At 35.2% G+C, this 17,565-nt stretch overlaps 1 protein-coding gene across 4 annotated transcripts in view; it reads right to left on the reverse strand.

The window, feature by feature from the left end:
• CEP128 (centrosomal protein 128) overlaps positions 1-17,565 on the reverse strand; it is a 394,462-nt gene that overhangs the window by 39,428 nt on the left and 337,469 nt on the right. For all 4 annotated transcript variants that reach the window (XM_043556773.1, XM_043556771.1, XM_043556772.1 and 1 more), the window contains one exon: positions 15,408-15,431. In XM_043556773.1, coding sequence (XP_043412708.1) covers positions 15,408-15,431 — 24 coding nt within the window. The remainder of the gene's footprint in view (positions 1-15,407; positions 15,432-17,565) is intronic.

Below are 17,565 nucleotides of genomic sequence, written 5' to 3' on the forward strand. Positions count from 1 at the left end.
TATTTCCTTTTTGTCCTTAAAAATACATTCTTCATTCATCGATTCTTCAGTTTGGAAAATTCATCTAGGACATTATCATTTGAAGACACATAATCTGGTTTTTTGCTTATATAATCAATTTCACCATCATCACTAGTTTCTAGAGTGCTGCTGTCTCTTTATATTCATTTTCTGATTCATCTAATAACTGAAATGTCTTCCTCTGTCAGTTTCCTTCTCTTTGTCATTATGAGAGAAATGAGAGATTCTGAATTCTCAACCTGCATTCAATGAAAGTAATAATAAGAAAACCCTACAAAGCTTCTTCTTGAAAGATAATATAACATTTGGGAGGAACTTCTCCATGGCACTGCTACAATGTCTTATGATAGCTTTTATCCCAGCTTTTCAAGGATTTTTGTAAAGCAAATAGATGTAGCGTTTCCCTGGGACAAAGGTTGTGTAGCATTTCTTGTAGCTCTTTTTTATAAAGATTGGGGGTTGCGTAACCTCAGGGTTCCTTAGCTATAACACAGATTCACTGCATGTGCAATGTCCACCTAGACCCATGTCCATATTGTCCCTGTGAGACCTCAGAGGCAAAGAGAAGTTGCAAACATGTATGTAGCTCACGGAGCCCACTGTGCCATGAGTAACAAAGTCTTTTGTCTCATGTCTTCTACCATACATCAGAGTGTGTCAGACTAACTTGGTAAAGTGCAAGTAGGGTAAAATCTCTTCATTTCTTGATAGACTTTGGACAGCACAGTAAGAAAACTGAAATATTATATAATAGTAATGACTTAGTTCACTTACTACAAATCCTTCTGTGTGATTCCATTATCCCTCCACTTTCATACTATTTTAGTTTTTTTCTAGCATAGCTGGGAACGATTGATCAATAACATATAAAATAATTCCAAGGATGATGAAGTAGGAAAATGTTTCACGAAAATAAGCTCACCAAGATCCATTATGTATCTCAGATTTATAACATGGTTCAATAGATCCATATGGTATTTGCAAGACAGAATCAGTGTTTTCCCTTTTAAAAATGAGGAAACTTTCTCTTTATTCTTTGGAAGATATTTAAGAAAGAATAAAAGTAAAAAAAAAAAAAATCAATCCTTACCAAAGGAACTGAAACTCAAGATTGGGTCCAACTAACCCTGATGATATACTGAAGATTATACCACCTCTCAGAATCCTCTTCAACCATGTAGTGCCTAATTTCTCTTCCCTTTGAGCCTTCCTGAACTGCTTCTAGTTGGTCTGATGGGAAGTGTGATAATTCACGAACCACTTGCACAACACTGCCTTGTAAGAAGACATGTTTCACACTCAATCCTTCACATGGAGTATCTATATGGTTGTCACATGCTGAATGGAGAAACGATTCAAAGGTAATGAATGTGATGCTACAAAGGGGATTAATACAAAGGTAGTAAAAGGAGAAACAAGAAGAAATGAGGAAGGCAGGTAGTTTATATAACCTTAGTCAAGATGCCAAAAGCAAACGGATTAAAAAGCCAATTTTCCCAATATGTTGATTTACAAAACAACTTATTTGTTTTGTAACTGTTCATATAGTTTCCAAAAATGTTTTTTTTCCATTGGCCAGTTTGTTACATTTGTTAAAATAAGAGAATTAGTCATTTGGCAAATTCATGACTGGATAAATTTGCCCTTCATGTTAAGTCTGACAAATTTAAATTTCAGTAAGATACTTGAAAATCAACGAACACAATGCCTGAGAAAGAATCTTACAATGGTTTTGGTAGATTAGAAAGAAGAAATACTGGAGACAGAATATATGATACTATAGTAGAAAAGGTATGGAATTAATTCAGTGGAAATGAATAGAACAAACTCCAATAGACATGAAGGGAGAGTACAGGCTGGAGGGGATGAACCATAAGGCATATTCTTAAAGGTCATGTTGACAATGACCCAAATCAGGGATTCTCAAACATGACTTCAAATTAGAATCATCTTGGGGAGCTGTAAAAAATACTGAGTCCTACCCCAGGTCAACCAAATCTGGGGGTGGGAGCATGTTGAACTAAAATTGTTAGGATTATTAAGATCTGTAAACCCACATGTCTCAGAGCCAAAATTTGACACAATTGAATTGAATTGTGAAGGTAAACTTCATATGATATAGAGTACTTAGACATATAACCTGTGTGGTGAAACTCAGACAAAAATTCGAATGTCCTGATTAATGAGCCCAAACTTTCCAGTCCATATATATCCTGCTTCTGTGACTGGTGAAAGTAACACACATGTAATGGAGGAATATTTTTAAAAATGAGAAAAGGACTTTCCCATCGATTATCTCATTTGCTCTTCTCAACAAAACAGTGAGACAAGCCAGGCCAATAATTGGGCTCACTTTATAGATAATAGAAATTAGGCTCAGAGGAGTGAAGTGAGTTGTCGCTGTGATAGAGCCAGGGCTCACAACTAGATCTTCTAACTCCTGGTCTACCAAATCCTAATCATTCTCTAAGACATTTGGAGGTCACCTGCCTTTTGCCTTTCCCTCTCACTCACCTGCAAATGCACTCTTCTTCAAGGAAAACTAATGTGTAATGAGGACTTTTGAGGTATTACAGAACAAAACAAGTTCTGAGTTAGAAATAATAGAGAAATGCAAGGGATGAAAACAGGAAGTTCTCTGAAAAGATGTAAAGGGAGTACTTCATTGACTCCAGGTGTTTTGTCAGTGAGTTTCTATTTAATGCGTTTTAGACAATCTGGTTCATGTCTGATGACAAGGATATGTCTCACTGGCCTTTGCTGTGGATAGGTAGACGGTGAGATGATAGTAGTGAAAAGCACTGAAAAAGCTTCAGAAAACCATTTACGTAACACCAGCCATGCAAAAATAATTAGGAACAGAGAGCCTAAAGAGAATAATGAGGGAAGGGCTATTTTGATGGTTTGGCCTTTTACCGTTTGATGTTCAAATATAATGTAATTGGGGGCAATGATAGGTTGAAATCATTCACTAATGTTAAATAATTAACATAAGACCACTTTGGATATTTATATTAATAGTGCTAATAGTGACAATTTATGCTCTCTCCAGCCTTTCATCTGAGATCAAAGTTTGTTAAAAGCCCTAAATAAACTTTATAAACACTTGTGTAAGTAGAATTAGAGTTGGTATGTGGATGCATAAAATAAAACAGATCCACTGAGGCACTGAGCATCACTGAGCAAGCTCAAGACAGAACTAGTAATGCAAACGAGGCATGCCAACTCTTTTCTTCAAGATTCAAAAGGAAGAAAACTAGTTCAAAGGTGCTTTATAAAACTCTATTTACCAATAAGTTGAGGGCATATTCTGACAATCCTACATATGGTCCAGGAATGTCAATGTCCTATGTATAAGTCCACTTCTTGCCCTGCTCAAGAAAGACACGGGATCTAGCTGTTGATTTCCTTCTTTTTCATTCTGTACATTCACTAGACACTTGTCAAGTGTTCCTTACTCACGTCTTCATTGCTCTTACGAGTCACAAGAGGAGTATGAGGAATGGAAAGAACACTGTGTCACTGATCAGGACACCTGAATTCTAGCCCTAGTTTTGCCACACTTGGCAATTCATCAACTTCTCTGGCCTGCAGGCTGAGGGGTTTTCAAAAGGATCTCTAAGACTCCTTCCAGATGGAATGTTATCTAAAATGGCAGCAGGGACTTAATCTGCTATCTCCATAGGAAATTAGAGAGACACGGTAGGGATGCAACAAGTACCTGTTATATAATATCCTATGATTGAGTGAAGTAAATTGTTTGATAGCAACTATTGGTAGGTCAGAAATTTTGAAGGCCAGAATTTTAATTCCTTTTAGATTAGACCAGAACCTATTAGGGAGGGGAGCGTCTAGATATCACCTAGCCCAGCCCAATCATTAAAAAAAATAAGAAAATTAAAAATGAGAGAGGTTAAACACATTGTCCAGGCTCACATGCCTGGCCATGATAGACATATGACCAGAACCTAGCTTTTCTGACTCTGAATCAGATACTATTTTTACCATATCATCATCATTTAAACTAGGTATATAATAATTTTCAGCTAAAACTTGTCTGTAATTTGTTAAAATTAGATGCACAAAATAAAAATCCCCAAATCAGCTTTTTATTTAAAGGCTACTTCAAATATGTAAGATATACTACTCCCACCAACTACATATTAAGGGTATAATACAAATATTTTGTTTTATAGTTAAGGTAGGATCTTTAAAAAAAAAAAAAAACAACAACAAAACTTAATACACTACTACTCGGAGATTTTACCCATATGGTCTCCCTTGAAGAAAACAGAAAGCATTTCTTAAATGTATTATATTTTTTCAGAAAGCTACTTCCATCGTGTTTTGTAATATACACTCATATTATCTTCTCTATATAAAGCAAGAGCTTCTTCCTGAGGATGCACTATGTTATTGATAGTATTTAGAGTGGGGCTATGAAACACATTGCCTAGTAAGGCAGTTAGGCAGTATGACTACTTATCAGCATCAAATATGAAGCTGTCAGTCTGACCTCCAAACACTGAGCAATTTGATAATATTAAATTCGTCTGCTGGTGAAGCTGCATTCATTTTATAATTTCTCAATGACACTTTCCCTATGTCACCGTGTTTATGAGAAATTTGACAGGGCTGTAAGAAACCGTTTTTGCAGGCTGAAGGAAGTCTTACATTTCTAAATTGGTCATCACCTTTTGCCACAAGGTTGCAACTCTTAATAAACAGCCTATTTGTTTGAGTAGCATTTTCTTCCTTTGACCTTAAATACAGACATGTTTTAGAAATTTAACCCTTTGAAGATGACCCCATTATTGGAAAACGTACATATTTTAATACTGACTAATGCAGAAAACAGGCTCTGTATTTTGGGACAAGGTGGCGAAAGGAGAATGTCTAGATTGTTTCAACCAAGATCCCTCATGAGAGATTCATGAGGATATTTCCGTTTGCCCTCAATGCGAATATACAGAAGGTAGACTAACATTAGAGCAGTGGGAAACTTGGCAGAACGGGCTAGGACAGGGTTTGTGCAAAACCTTTTTCCGGTTTCAGTTTGAATGGGTTCCCAGGAAGTGTCAAGTTTGAACAAATCCAAAATTTTACAATGTAGCTCAGCCAAAACTGCTGAGATTCACCTGATTCTGGGTCAAAACTGTACAGAGCACACTGCGTTTTATTTGGTGTAAAGCCAATTTGACTAAACCTTTCAGGCAACTTCAATGAGAGGCTCATAGTCTTGGCAAAACCAAAAATGAACCTAGCTTGATCTTTGGTTTTGAAACAGCAAGTTCTGGCTTTATAAAGAGATAAAGGCAAGTTTTACTTAGCTTTAAGATTCTTACAAATACTTAGAAGAAGCACTGCAAATAATTAACAGTTATTTGGCCAGATTTACATACTCAAGTCAGTTACTTCCTGAGCTTAACCAGGACACTTCAGTAAGTATGTTAACTCTATTGGCACCATATATTCCTAAGTGGCGTAGAGCTGAATTTGGTGTTCTAACAAAGAACAATGATGCTTCTTCAACAACTTAAGTGCTTGAAGAGTGGATCACACATGTAGTAGGATGAAGTACAACCAGTGCTGGCTCCAGGTGGGATGGAAAGAATTAAAAATAAAAACTCCAATGGCAATTGTCTACTGTTTTGGCAGATGTGTGAAGGGAGAGAATATAGCGTTACTTGGTAATTTCCACGGAGACATACTGGCATTCTCTTGTACTCTTGAAGATCAACTGGTGTGCATGGTTCAAATCTGTTACCACTAATATTACCTGAATGAATCCTTTAGGGGTGTGCTAAAGGATCCAACAGTTTTCTTTTTTCTTTTTCTTTTTCTTTTTTTTTTTATTATTTTTTTAAATTTTTTTCAACGTTTTTATTTATTTTTGGGACAGAGAGAGACAGAGCATGAACGGGGGAGGGGCAGAGAGAGAGGGAGACACAGAATCGGAAACAGGCTCCAGGCTCCGAGCCATCAGCCCAGAGCCTGACGCGGGGCTCGAACTCACGGACCGTGAGATCGTGACCTGGCTGAAGTCAGACGCTTAACTGACTGCGCCACCCAGGCGCCCCTTCTTTTTTCTTTTTAAATAAAACCTATATTTCTAAGAGTTTCCCAGCATTTTGTAATTTTTCCCAATATAGGTAAATTTATGTATATATTTCTCCATATTGCTACATATTAGGATTTATCCTGTAAGTTATATCATCTCTTTAAGTATACATTGAAAACAAGGGACATTGGATTGTTTTAGGTCACTTGGATTTGAGAAGCTGATTAAACACTGAGAAATTATAGCTACATAATTACACATTTGCTCTAAGTCAATGATTTTCAAAATTTTGAGTAAATACTCTCGAAATAATTTTTTAAACTATGTGTCTACCTTATCCCTCCCCACCCCCCCCCCCCATACACATTTCAAGGTTTTCCAAATGTTTTCATCATAAATTTAGGTAGTTGCAGAGGATGAAATTTCTGGAATATTGTAAATACTGACATTTTCAAATAAAACTCTTATATTACTCACATAAACGTATCCAGCAAACTTTAAATACTTCAGTAATTTGTTACCACCATTTACCCACGGACAGAATAACTAAATTAAACCCTCTTTAGAAGACAGACATTTTATATTGTTCCTTTGCCTTTTGAATTTATTTCCCATCTATTTTCCCCAACAGAGTTTTCTCCTAATATAAAATATACTTATGTTTGGAAGTCTTTTGTATTGGTTATCCTATCATACTTCATCCTTGTCTGTAACAAAAATGTATATTTAGAAAAAACTGATTTTTAAAATGCCCTGTGACCATAATGCTTTAAGTGTTATATATTTTTATTGCCTAAATTCTCATTATAACTAATATTATATATCAAAGTTTTTGAGAAGAAATATTAATGTAAAATGTATAAGGACTCCAAAGCTTCCAAAAGTATATCCCTTAATGGATGGATACTGCCTAGTTTTCTCTTGTACTCAATTAGTTCATGTATCCATAAGTAAGTGCTAACTTTTGCTTGAATAAGACAGGGATCCATTTCACTTCTATTTCTTTTTTGTTTGTTTCTGTAGATTTAATCACTGAGAAATCTTGTTCCCATGTAACAGTACATGAGAATGAAAGTGGTTTTGTTATAACAATGTCACTCAGTTGCCTTCCTAGTTTTATGGCAAATATTACATAGTGATCTGTCATCAAAAATTAATTTTAATGATCTATCAGCTTGATTAGGTCCTCTTTCAGTTTTGTTGAAAGCAAAGAATTAGAAACTACTTGACTTGCCAAAGGACTATAATGTAGTTATTAAAGTCACTCACTTTCTGTTTTGGAAGGTATATGAAAGAGGCTTTATTTACCAAGACTTATCAAATGACTACAACTGTTTTTTTCACTTAGAGGCATTTTGCTGAATTCTACATATGAAGAAAGTATGAAGAAAACTAAAAATATTAATGTTAATACCATTCTCTCAGTATACATTTTTAATACTTTTGTTTTAGGGGTGCCTGGGTGGCTCAGTAGGTTAAGCATCTGACTCTTGATTTCAGCTCAGGTCATGATCTCATGGTTCGTGAGTTCGAGCCCAGCATCAGGGTCTGTGCTGATAACACAGAGCCTGCTTAGGATTCTTTCCCTCTCTTTCCCTCTCTCTCTCTTTCTCTCTCTCTCTCCCTCTCTGCGCCCCCCGTCCCACCCCCGACCCCCCCACCCCCTGCTTATGTACTTGCACACATGCATGCTCTCCCTCTCTCAAAAATAAACTTAAAAAAATACTTTTATATTAGCATTAAATATATTTTCATTAAAACCCTAGAGTTGCAGATTGGCAAAGCTAGTCCTTATGTCAAACCAATCAGCCAAATCAGGCTAACTTTCTGGCAGAAAAAAGTCAGACTTGATTTTTCAGTTCTATAAATGTGTTAATATGCTCTGTGACAACCACTTTTTGAATTATAATTCTAAGACAGATAAATAAGGCATGGAGCCAGGCCAAAGTTTGTCACCTGAATAAAAGAAGACACTTTCAATTACTTCTTTCCAACCCTCAGTTTTGTTCTCAGGAGCTATACATTTGTTCCTGATTATAGTAGGGGGGTAAAAGAGGTGAGGTCATTAAATAAATTGTCATTATTCCTCCGCAACATCTATCAACAATATATATCAATTTCAGAATATATATTCCCAATACCACATATATCTAATAAAACCATCTTATCAAAAATATATGTATGACTAACGAGGACAAGAAGCCTTACCTTAGTGACTTGATTAGAGGAAGCCTCGAAGGCATCAAAATCATAAATTGCCCCTTGTTTGGCACCTTGAAGTGTCTGGGGGAATCTGGCATCATGGAACCTTGGGTGGGTGAAGAATAGGCCTTTCTTTTGTAAAGGGAGAGGAGGTTGATTAGGAAAAGTACGGTGGCCTCCTCAGGCAGGGTCATTTTAGGACTCTGCTTGAAATGCATGTAGAAGCTGAGGATGTAAAAATCGATTCTCTTAAAACTATCTGTGTCTGAAGACCCCTTGGAAAATCTCTGCCTACTCCTAGGGGTTATTTTACTCCAGTCTGGAGACTAACTCACCAGCTATCTCTGAACATTACCCTCAGGGTCAGCATTAATCATTTTGTCATAAAATTAAAAAAAAAAAAAAGTTATGTTAACATGTTCCCATTCCTTTTTTTTTTTTTTTTTTTGGCGAAATGTGTCAGATACAAAAGAGTATATACAATATATACACACAGTTTGAAGAAAATTGACAATTCTTTGTGATTTCAATTAGCATTTCCCTGTTTACTAATGAAGCTGAATATATTCACATATTTCTTTTTCAACTGAAATGCTTGCTCATATCTTTTACCCTCTTTTACTTTTCTTTTTTTATTTTTGAAATCTAGGTTATTTTTTTCTAATTGCTTTGTTGGCAATAAGATTTGGATACAAATTGATTTGGATACAAATTGCTACTCAGCTATATATTTTGCCACAAATATATTTTAAGTGTGGCTTCTCTTTTCACTATGTTTATGTTGTCTTTTGACTTATAGCAGTTCTTAATTTTAGCGTGGTCACATCAGTCACATCTTTTAGGATCTGTGTTTTCAGTGTCATCCCCCCTCCCACCCCCGCCGAAATCCTTCAAAGTTCCAAGATCATGAAGATATTAAACTACACTTTGTTTTAAAGTTTTGCATCTGAGATAGAGGTTCAATTTCTTTTTTTCTAGACCAGCAATTGAAAAGTCCCTCCTTATTTCCCTGATCAGGGATGCCAGTTGTACCAGACATCACATTTCCATGTACACGTATTTATGCCTATGGGTCGTATATTTGATTACACTGGCCTATTTTTATATTCCTGTGCCAAGACTACACTACCTGAATTTTCATAGCTTTAATAAGATTTCATATATAGTACGAAAACTACCCCCAACTAGCTCATCTTCAGAACTATCTTGGCTATTCTGGAGTATCTTCTCTGTGAAGAACTTGCATTTTTGTTGTTGTTGTTTGATTTTTTTCTATGTATTTTGTATTTGTTGTTCCTTTTGTACTGGTACATTAGTACTTGCTGCTGGAGTTAGAAAGAGAATGGACTTTCTTAAACTCTATTTTTCTTAACTATGAATTCCTAGAACTTTTTAGACAGCAACACTATTTGCAAATAACAACTGTTTAACTGCTTTGGTTAGGACTGCATGTATAGTATCTAACAGAAGCTGTGGAATGGGGTATCCTTTCCTTGTTCCTGGTCTTAAATGAGGACTTTCAAAATGCTAAGATAATGTCTGGCATTGATTTTTTTTTACATGACTCAGATTAAGTAAATTCCCTTCTAAGTTTGCTAAACAGGTTTTGATAATGATATGAGAATAAATGCTTCTTATTCATCCACTGAGATGATCTTATTAAATTTATTTCTCCTTAATCTGTCATATGGTGAATTACATTGATTGATTTCCTAATATTAAACCAACTCTGAATTCCTGGAATAAACCCAGTTTGTTCATGATGAATTCTCCTTTGAATACATTCCTGGATTTATTTTACTAATATTTTGTGTATAATATTTTTGCATCCATGTTAATGCGTGAAAAGTCCCTTAATTTCCCTTATTTATACTTTCTATGTCTGGTTTTGTCTCCAAGGTTATGCCAACTCATAATGAGTTTGGCATGTTCCCTCTTCTTCTAGTTTCTGGAAGAGTTTTTGTAAAATTAAAATCATCTGTTCCCATAATATTTGGTAGAACTTCTCTAAAAAAATTATTTGGGCTTGGTGGCCCCTTTCTGGAGAAATTCTTAATTGATTAAAAATTGTTGATGAAACTTTTTATTATTTTTAAAGATTTACTTATGGCACTATTCATGTTATTTCTTCTTAACTCTGGAAAATTAATTTTTTTCTGGGAATTTAGTTATTTCTCCTAATATATGGTTGCAAAATTATTCACAATACTCTGGTATGTGGTTACATTCTCAAATAGCTATAGTAATATCCACTTTTTCATTCCTAATATTATTCCTTTGTATCTACTCTCTTTTTTTTCTCCATCGGTCATGCTGGGTATTGGTTGTTTTTTTCTTTTTAAACAACCATCTTTACTTTACTGGGCTTGCATATTGCATGTTTGCTTTCTATTAATTATAATCATTTCTCTATTTTTTCCTTTTTTTTTTTTTTAGGTTTTTGTGCCATCCTTTTAATTTCTTATGCTGGGTGCTAAGCTCATTATTTTTCATCCTTCTTTTCTAATTAAAGATGTGAGCCATGAAGTCGCCCCATAAATACTACTTTTGCTGTATCACACACATTTTATAACACAGTGTTACTATTATGATTCACATCCATATATTTCATAACTTCTGCTCTAGTTTGTTTTCTGACCTTGAGTGGATTTAGAAGTTTACTTTGAAACTTCCAAAAGTCTATGCCTTATCTGGTTCTCTTTTTGAATCCTAGAGCTAGTTATAATCATCCACAAAATTCTGGCCCAAGGAAACGGACAGAAATAGTATGTTCAAATTCTAGTGTCTACTAAAGGGAAATTACCTGCTCTCTCTTCCTTTTGTCTCATTACAATGCAACTCTAAAGGCTGGAAGTGGTTACAGGCATCTTGGATCAGGAGCAGGACATTTGCATCCCTACACACTACATCTGCCGTGACACAAGGCCTGATTTAAAACCATTTTATGGGGGCACCTGGGTGGCTCAGTCAGTTAAGTGTCAGACATTGGCTCAGGTCAAGATCTCATGGTTCATGAATTCAAGCCCTACATCGGGTTCACTGCTGTCAGCAAAGAGCCCGCTTCAGATCCTCTGTGACCCTCTCTCCGCCCCACCTTTGCTTGCACTCTCTCAAAAATAAATAAAACATTAACGAAGATTTTATGCTCAAAATAAAAGCTAAATAAAAATGAATAAATAGCTGTGCTACCACTTTAACTCTGTGTTGTAGATAACTGATAGCAATGCAAATGAGTCTTGTTCATAGACTTGCAAATAAATGTTGTCTGGGGGAGTTTCAACTTATTTCCTTCCTCCACAATGGAAGAAACCAGTTTTGCATCTAATTTAAATGCATGTCAGAACTCTAGTGCCTACCTATGTGTGGTTCTTTTCTCCTTTAAGCCTCAGTAACATTTTATTCATTCTCTCATTAAGTAAAGAGTTAAATAAACTCATTTGTCATGATTTCATTTCATATTTGTAGAAGAGTCATGATTTCATAATTTTACTTTTTTGGTAAAATTGTCTTTTAACAAACCCTTTGGTTTCTTACTATCTTCAAAGTTTAATTACAGCCCCAACATAAATGCCTTCTCTGGCTCTTTCTGCCTGACCCTGATTCTCCACTTTCAGAGATGAATCCAATCTCCATCATGTCCTCAAAGTACAAAATCCATGGTTTTTCCTAGAACCTGGACCATGATGTCTTATTTTATAATTTTTCTTTAAGACTTTTTTTTCTTTATAAAAGCTCCTATAAAATGCATTGTGTTTCCTTCATGTAGTATAGACAATGTATCTTTATCTTACATCATTAATTTATTTACATGTAAGTAACTTCTCAATTCAAGTACAAATTCCTTTGGAGAACTGATTATAGTTTTTCCTTTTCTCTTCCATTGTCAACACAGTGCCTTATATAGTACCCAATAAATATCCACTGCTATGTCTCATCCATGGCCCATCAACTGGGGCTCTCCATCAAGATTTGTTTTTTAGGTAATTACTTAGCTTTATTTGGGGTATTAGCCTGTTATATTTTGGTTAAGAGTTGGTTCATTACTAAAAAATTCACATTAAACTTTAATGAAGATCCTAAGAACTTTTGTGAAACATCAAATAAAGTTTAAACCTAACCAAAAAGGCTAGAGGAAAATAATAAATTGATTTGCTTCCGGGGAACTTTTTTCTTCAACTATTGGGACTGGTTCTGTGTAAACCTGCATATCCTTATGTGAGTGTCACATATGTACAGTTTGACATCCATTCTACAAATGTTTACTGATTGTCCAGTATATATCAGGAATGTTTGATAGGCCCTGGGTTGCATTTGCAAGTAAAAAGTAATTTCTAACCCAAGAAGCTTACATGCTAGTGAAGAAGGAGAGGGAAAAGTTAAGGAAGAGGAGGAAAAACAGACACATGATCCTGACATAAGTATTTAGATCACTGGGGACAAGTCAACTCAAGTTGCTCATTATGATGAAAAGACCATCTCATTTTCAGCTATTATAACTACTGAACCTTTAAAATCTCCTAATGAAACAATGAAGTTTTGAACTTTTGCATATTTGTATTACCAGAACATATACCCTACATCCAATATCTTATATTAATACCAACCCAACCAAATGTAGACCACCAATTCTTTTCTACGGTTTAAGTGCTGAGTTGTGAGAGAATAATAAATGATCTTGAGATTACTTTTAGCATATTTGATTTTATGAACTATAAAACACTTTACCAGTTGAATAGTCTACCAAGTGTATTAAATCTGCTGCTTATAATGCCAAATGAAGTCAAAGGACTTCATAATATTTGAGCATTAACATTATTACTGAGCATTTTCATTTTTATGGCTTTACTTATGATAATTATTTCAAATTAAAACCATCTTGAGAAAACTGCCACTGTAAAAAACCTTGTCCATTTAATCGATTTTATTTTTCTCATGATGACTTTTTATTTTTACCTTTATTCCTAAAGGAATGCTTAGAATAGGTACTTATTAAGATCATACTCCATAGTACTTTTAGTAAAGAGATTGATAAATTAAAAAGACTAACAAATACTAATAAAATTTATAGGTTTTGGTTTCTGCTTGTATGATTTTAAGTTTTGCATGGCATATTGGTGTAATGAAAATGATTAAATAAGAAATAATAAGCAATCACATAATGATAACCTAACATTTGTTTGGCCCTAAACATGTTCATATATATTTTCTCTCTTAATTCTCACAGCTTGGTAAAATAAGTTTAATTATTGTTATCTATATTTTTACAGATGAGGGAATCAAGAAACAAGTGATTTGCTAAATGTTGTATAAGCGGCATTTTATATGCTGAACCCAAGTCCTCACACTCAAAATTTCTATTTTTGTTCATATTTTTAAAAAGAGTGTTTAATTCACAAGCCAAATCCTGTTGGCAAGACACTTCCTAAGAGTAAGTAAAATATATGTGGAAGAACACTAAACATTTTATTCACCTACAATGTCATCATACTGAAACTGAGAAGGTCAGTGTAATTTCCAAATGGCCCAGTTAAATCTAAGGAATAGATTATTTACCCACTAGGGTCTGGACACTGTCAATCAAAATCACTTGCTTACACAGGACTAAAATGTGCCCCATTAGCATCTCTCCACCTCACACTCACAAAATAAATATTTTATTCTTTACTGGCCATATTGTTGAAAGGCTTCTTTTTTTTTTCCTATTCATTAAAAACATAGAAAGAAAAAATAAAAATCACCACTAGTCCCAAGCCACTCTTAATATTTTGTGTGCTTGCTTTCTGAGTCTTTTTTTAACACAAAATACTCAATATTTGCATCACACTCCCCCTCACACACATATATATATACTACTTTATATACTGCTCCCATATTATGGGGAGCATAATATGGCAATATTTACTTTTTAAAAATAAGACTTTTTACGGCTGAAAATCTTTCATCATAAGGTGGTACCATAATTTATTCTACCATTCTTTCAATTCACATGGTTTTCATTATACAAAGGTTTATTTATAAAAGTAATATAATGTTTTATAAAACTTGAAAAAATAGAGAAAGGAATGAAATCACAGTCCTAACTCATGTCTAACAAGTCACTGATGAGTTTTGCTACATCTCTTCTACTCTTTATTCATATGCCTACCATTACATGTTATTATTGAAGCAGACACAATTTTATTTTATTTTTTAATTTGTCTTCTAGTACAAGCCCTTTCCATAACCATAGTGGCATGTTGGGTGGAAAGCCCACACTTTAACTATTCATTACTGTATTGTCAAACGAGGTTGTCCCTTTTTCTCTAAAATCATTTCAAATAAATCATTTTACAGTAAACATTGCAGGCATGTCGTCTTACATTCATGCACCTCAAGAAATGTATTCCCTAATACTAGATTCCTGCAAGTAAGAGTATTGAGGAAAAGGCTGACCAGCTTTTAACATTATTTGGGTAGTGGTAAAAACAATGGACAAAAATACTGAGGTTGGGGTGCCTGGGTGTCTCAGTTGGTTAAGCATCCGACTTCGGCTCAGGTCATGATCTCACGGTTTGTGGGTTCGAGCCCCGCATCGGGCTCTGTGCTGACAGCTCAGAGCCTGGAGCCTGCTTCTCATTCTGTGTCTCCCTCTCTCTCTGTCCCTCCCCAGCTCACACTCCATCTCTCTCTCTCTCTCTCTCTCTCTCTCTCTCTCTCTCTCAAAAATAAATAACATTAAAAAATTAAAAACAAAAAATACTGAGGTGCACTATCTGGACCTCAAAGTATAAGCAGGATCCCAATCTCCACTTCTTGTCAACCAATCATTTTAGTGACTGGGAAATACAGAAACAAACAGATAGGATATTGATTACATTTAAACTAATTATGTTTTCCATAATTTAGGACATCTTGGTATCATCATTCTTGATGGTTTTTTTACTATTATTTTCATTTTAAAGGTGTGTGTCCACCTACCTTTCAGGTATAGTTTAGCTTAGTCTCTCCCCTTTCAATCCTAGATGTAGTTTTAGAAGTGCTTTCTGGAATTGCTTCTTTGGGTGGGGTGAGAGGGTGCTCTGAAATCCACACCCAGACACAACAGTAATTCTGACAAAAGGAGAAAGAAAATGCCCCAACTTACCGTTTCTAATGCATTTACACGGTCCTGCAAATAAAGCATAATATATAATTATAAAAACAAAGCATTAAAAATCATTTCAAGTTTACTTAACTGTCACATTTTCTCTTTATCTTCCATTGGTAATAATGTATTTAAAAAATATTTAAAAAATGAGAATTCCTACTCAGGATGATTTCTACAATCAAAACGGTCATAAAAGAATCACTGTACTTCTTATCTCACCTAGTGTTAGGACTGTAAGACTTAATTTAACAGTAAATATCATAAATTCAGATATAACTACTAAACAGAATATACTTTACCACTTTCACATTGGTAAAATTATTTATTTAAGGATTTATAAATATTACACACGTTTGGTTATAAAAACAACTAGACAATAGTAGTGATATAAAAAAAGGACTATAGCACACATACCAGCCCTCAGGTGTACAGCACAAAGTATGATTTGGAAAGTAAAGTTCAGACATAAGAATAACTTCATCAATTAAAATTAAGAAGTAATTTGTTAACTGAAACAATACAGGAAAAATAAACGAGAAAGATCTATCACATGCTGGAACCCAGATGGGCCTTCCTTATCTGTAGTATCTTAGAAGTTTTACAGAAATCTTGGTTTTAAAAAAGGGCCACTGACAATATGACTTAAACAGCTAAATGACTGGTGTGCCTCGGAGGCTCAGTCAGTTAAACATCTGACTGCCGCTCAGGTCATGATCTCATGGTTTGGGAGTTCAAGTGTCGAATGGAGCCCTGCATTGGGTTCTGCACTGAGGGCGCAGGGCCTGCTTGGGATTCTCTCTCTCGCCCTCTCTCTGTGTCCCTTCCTCCATGCTCCTGCTAGTGCGTGCACACACTCTCTCTGACTCTCTCTCAAAAAAAATAAAGTTAAAAAAATGCCACATGATTAAGTAAACAGTTGCATTCTCAAACTGACATCTACATTTTCTCAGCTCTTTTCAGAGCTGACAGATACATGGAGGAAGTCTTTACCAAATAAAAAAATGCTGGATTTGTGAGAGGAATGTCTGAAGATTCAGGAAAATAGAAAGCTATCTTTTTTTAGGAAGATCAAGGCCACTTTTCTTCCTTTTCTCTCATCTTAAGCAGTGGGAGGAGATGTGTGAAATCTGGATTTCTTTTTTGTTTAATCAAATGAATCATTTGTCCTAAGAGGCAAAGGGGGGAACTGGTACAGAGAGCCACTCAGCTCAGGTCTCTTGTGGTCCTACAGGGATCCACGTGGACCCAGGACACTTAGGAGCAGCAAGAACTTGGCGCTCACTGCCGAACTCCCAGCCTCACCTAACACACAGAGGCCTTGCCTTTGGAGGACTTCTGCAATATGATCCACAACCCTCAGATTGGGAAACTGAGTTGAACGTTTCTACCCGTTAAACATTTGGTTATGTGGGTACAAGTTAAGTGAATATATTATGCAAAATCAGCCCAAAGCAGACTGTTCTTAGCAACATAATCTGTTTAATTGCATTTTGTTGGCATACTGGAGAGAACCTCACCCTCGTCCCCATAATTTTCGTGAAATAACCGCTGTTTTGTTGGTGACTTGTGTACTGTCACTTTTGAATGCTTCATAATAAATGCATATAATAATGCCTCAAGGGGGCTTTGATCTGTTGTACCAGGCATCTTATTCACAGTGCATCTGGGACAAAACCATTCAGCAATGCTTTATCATCCTTTGCAGATTGAACAGAAGACCTCATTAGATACCTTATAGAGACAGAAATAGCCTTTGGGCAGGATCACATTTATATGAACCATCTTGGAAGCCTTTAAAAAATAAGTAAAGCCACTATTTGGACCTTAAATTTTCTCCATACATTTATGGGCTCACGTTTTTCAGGATTAGCACATTTTAAAAGAACACAGACAGCTAGTTTGAAATCAGAGATTTCATATGATGTCAAAACAGTAGAATTAAATTTTGTCTGTCCTAATTCAGATCTCAGTGTTTGGCAAAGACAGACTGATATAATTTATATATTGGTGTCTTCATTTTACTTGAATATTTGTTACCAGATTTAAAAAAAATACACACTGTCGTGGACTGCATGTTCATATCCTTACAAAATTCATGTATTGAAACCCCAATCTCCAATGCTATGGCATCTGGACATGTGATCTTTTACAGGCA

Source organism: Prionailurus bengalensis, chromosome B3, assembly GCF_016509475.1.
Source record: "Prionailurus bengalensis isolate Pbe53 chromosome B3, Fcat_Pben_1.1_paternal_pri, whole genome shotgun sequence".
Lineage (NCBI taxonomy): Eukaryota > Metazoa > Chordata > Mammalia > Carnivora > Felidae > Prionailurus > Prionailurus bengalensis.